Genomic DNA, 2,740 nt, shown 5'->3' on the forward strand with positions numbered 1-2,740 from the left:
TGGTTTTAAAAACAAAGTCCCAAAGATATAATTTTTTCATAAAAAGAAAAATATAAAATAAAATAAAATAAAAGCTCACCCAGTGTAATAATCCTTGGGCAAGTAAATGTCCTTAAGGGCACCAAACTGACCAAAAGGTCTGCGAAGGTCCTCAGGCCTGCAACAATGGAAAATATTACATACATACACACACCTTACCCAAATCAAATAAAAAAATATATAATAAAAAGTATTGGTTGAAGCCATGACATAGTGGTTGTCTCCTACATGTCTAAATGGAGTTCGAAATACCTTGCATTCAACTCACGAACTCTTTGGGCCAACCATATATGATTCTTAATGGTTAATAGTTTCCATTATATATTTTTGTCTTATGTTCTCCTGTTATACCATTCCGTAAAATGCAAAGTTCAGAATTTTTTAAAGTTGACTCAATGATTTTATATGTCATGTCCATTCAATGGTCAATAACGCAGTACATAAAGTAAAATTTATCTGCACAATACTTAGATATATGGCAGCATAATATATGATACTAACTTCGGCAAGTAGCCTAGCAGGGTCAAACTAATTTCTAAGGTCTCTTAACATCACTTGGAAACACCAAGGAACTCCATAGCAAAGGACCTTAGGCTCGAAAGCCAGGACCTTAGGCGCCATGAACACTTATCCATAGTTAACTAATCGAAACACTGTTTAAGACAACTACTTCCCTAATCATAACTCCTAGTCTCAAATTCTCAATAGCTTCGATACATGAACAATAATAATAAGGAGGAGGAGGAGGAGGCGGAGGAGGAAAGAGTTTGTACCTACAATCATGGCGAAGGTTACGAACAAGAAGGCTGGTAGGGAGATCTCTAGAGCGGCTAGAGTAGCGGCCTCTTGGGCTCGGACTCCTTCCTCTTCGGCTGTAACCCCTTGCCGGCGGTGGTGACGGGCTGTAACTCCTTCCTCTCATCTCTGCCATTGCCACCATTAACCGTCTTAGATCCGCAACATACAGAGACAGAGGTAGCTAGCTACATGGATATATTAGAAAGAAGAAGAAGAAAGAGAGTTACCTTGCAGAATAGCAGCAGAGCGGTGAAAAGTGAAGAAAATAGGGTTAGGTTTAGGGTTTGAATAGGGGAAGGGAAGACGCCGCCGACTGATGTTCAACGCTTTCGTGTTTTTCTTTGCGATTTAGGGTTTGAGAGAGATGAGTAGGAAATACAGAAATAGTACGAGGAAAAGGAAAGTAAACTACCTAATAGAAGATTGTTTTATACTCCGGGAGGAACAGACTCTCCTCCTCCAAGATGCTTGCTTACCTTTCGATGATCATGTGCATGAGATAAAATATGATTCAACCATTGAAAAATAATAAAACAAAGACTAAAAGGCGAATGAGTTATAGTTCAAATGGCATAATCTCTCCATATTCAATTAAGAGGTTACGGGTTTGAGTCTCCTATCTTTGGTTAAAAACCCTGACCATTGAAAAATACTTTTAAGTCCCTGACCTTCACAAAACTTGGACGGATCAGTCCCTCCGTCCAAGACCCAACGGAAAAGTCTGATGTGGCTCCCGTAATACTTGTCACGGTACGCGTCGCTATGAATTCAGTAAATTCTCATTTTTTTTATGAATTTTTCACTTTGCATGCTTTTTTTCCATTTCTTTCAAGTCATTCTTGACTTCAAAACTTTAAATCACTCAAATGAATTCAGTAAATTCTCATTTTTTTTATGAATTCTCCACTTTGCATGCTTTTTTTTTTCTATTTCTTTCAAGTCATTCTTGTCTTCAAAACTTTAAATCACTCAAATAAATTCAGTAAATTCTTATTTTTTTATGAATTCTCCACTTTGCATGTTTTTTTCTAGTTCTTTTAAGTCATTTTTGCCTTCAAAACTTTAAATCACTCAAATAAATATAAAAAGACATCGAATAGGAGAAAAGTAAATTAAATTTAGCAATTTAATATCCTAGAAAGCATGTTTTCAATCATTAAGCACACTTAAGAGAAATTTACAAAACTATGCTATTTTAGTGAATAAATATGAAAAAAGTTGATAAAATCCACCAAATGGTTCATCAACTTTCTCACACTTAAACATTAGCATGTCTTCATTCTAAACTCTTGTGGTTCATCAACTAATATGCAAAATGCGTCTACCTACTTGGTTAAAAATAAATCAATCTCCAAAAACATATATGAACAAAGTAGAGTTAAGATAGTAAGTATGAGGAGACAATGTATGTTTTATACAATATGTACAATGGAGTTAATTTGAAATTAAAACTAAATTATATGCAACTAATTAATTTTGAATAGTTTCCAATTTGAAATTTAAATCAAATATTAAGATTATCGTCGGTTTTAGAAACAATTAAACTACCTCCCTCTTTCAATACGGTTTGTCAGTGTTTTAAGCCTTTCTCATGGAGTCTCGCCGGTACACTAACGCCACGGTCACCAGCCGCCATCGGAAATCGTGCTGACACTGTTCTGACTGGCGCCGTTGCCGCACAGGCCACCGCCAAGGGAGGACGCGCATATTGTTTGGGTCGAACTAACGGCACCACAACAACCCGGACGTCCAGCACCTCCGTCGCAGCCGGTGTGTGCCTTCTTCTCGACACCGTCCTCACCTCGTCCGGTGCGCCTTCGCTTTCTCCCATTCCTTTAAGTCTCTTCTCACCGATGATACCACCATGCTCTTCTTCTTCGAATCCAAGCATGGTTAGCTTCTT

The 2,740-nt window shown here is 37.4% G+C and overlaps 1 protein-coding gene across 2 annotated transcripts in view; it reads right to left on the reverse strand.

Annotated features, from left to right (window-relative positions):
• The window catches only part of LOC107638450 (serine/arginine-rich SC35-like splicing factor SCL33), a 4,126-nt gene extending 2,825 nt beyond the window's left edge, over positions 1–1,301 (reverse strand). The window contains exons 1-3 of one of the 2 annotated variants that reach the window (XM_016341728.2): positions 1,065–1,301; positions 813–963; positions 80–157 (exon numbers count right to left, since the gene is read on the reverse strand). In XM_016341728.2, the coding sequence (XP_016197214.1) occupies positions 80–157; positions 813–961 (227 nt within the window). In that variant the 5' untranslated portion in view covers positions 962–963; positions 1,065–1,301. Of the gene's footprint in view, positions 1–79; positions 158–812; positions 980–1,064 lie in introns of those variants that run through there. The other variant, XM_021120469.1, reaches the window with a different exon arrangement.

This window comes from Arachis ipaensis, chromosome B04 (assembly GCF_000816755.2).
Source record: "Arachis ipaensis cultivar K30076 chromosome B04, Araip1.1, whole genome shotgun sequence".
Taxonomy (NCBI): Eukaryota; Viridiplantae; Streptophyta; class Magnoliopsida; order Fabales; family Fabaceae; genus Arachis; species Arachis ipaensis.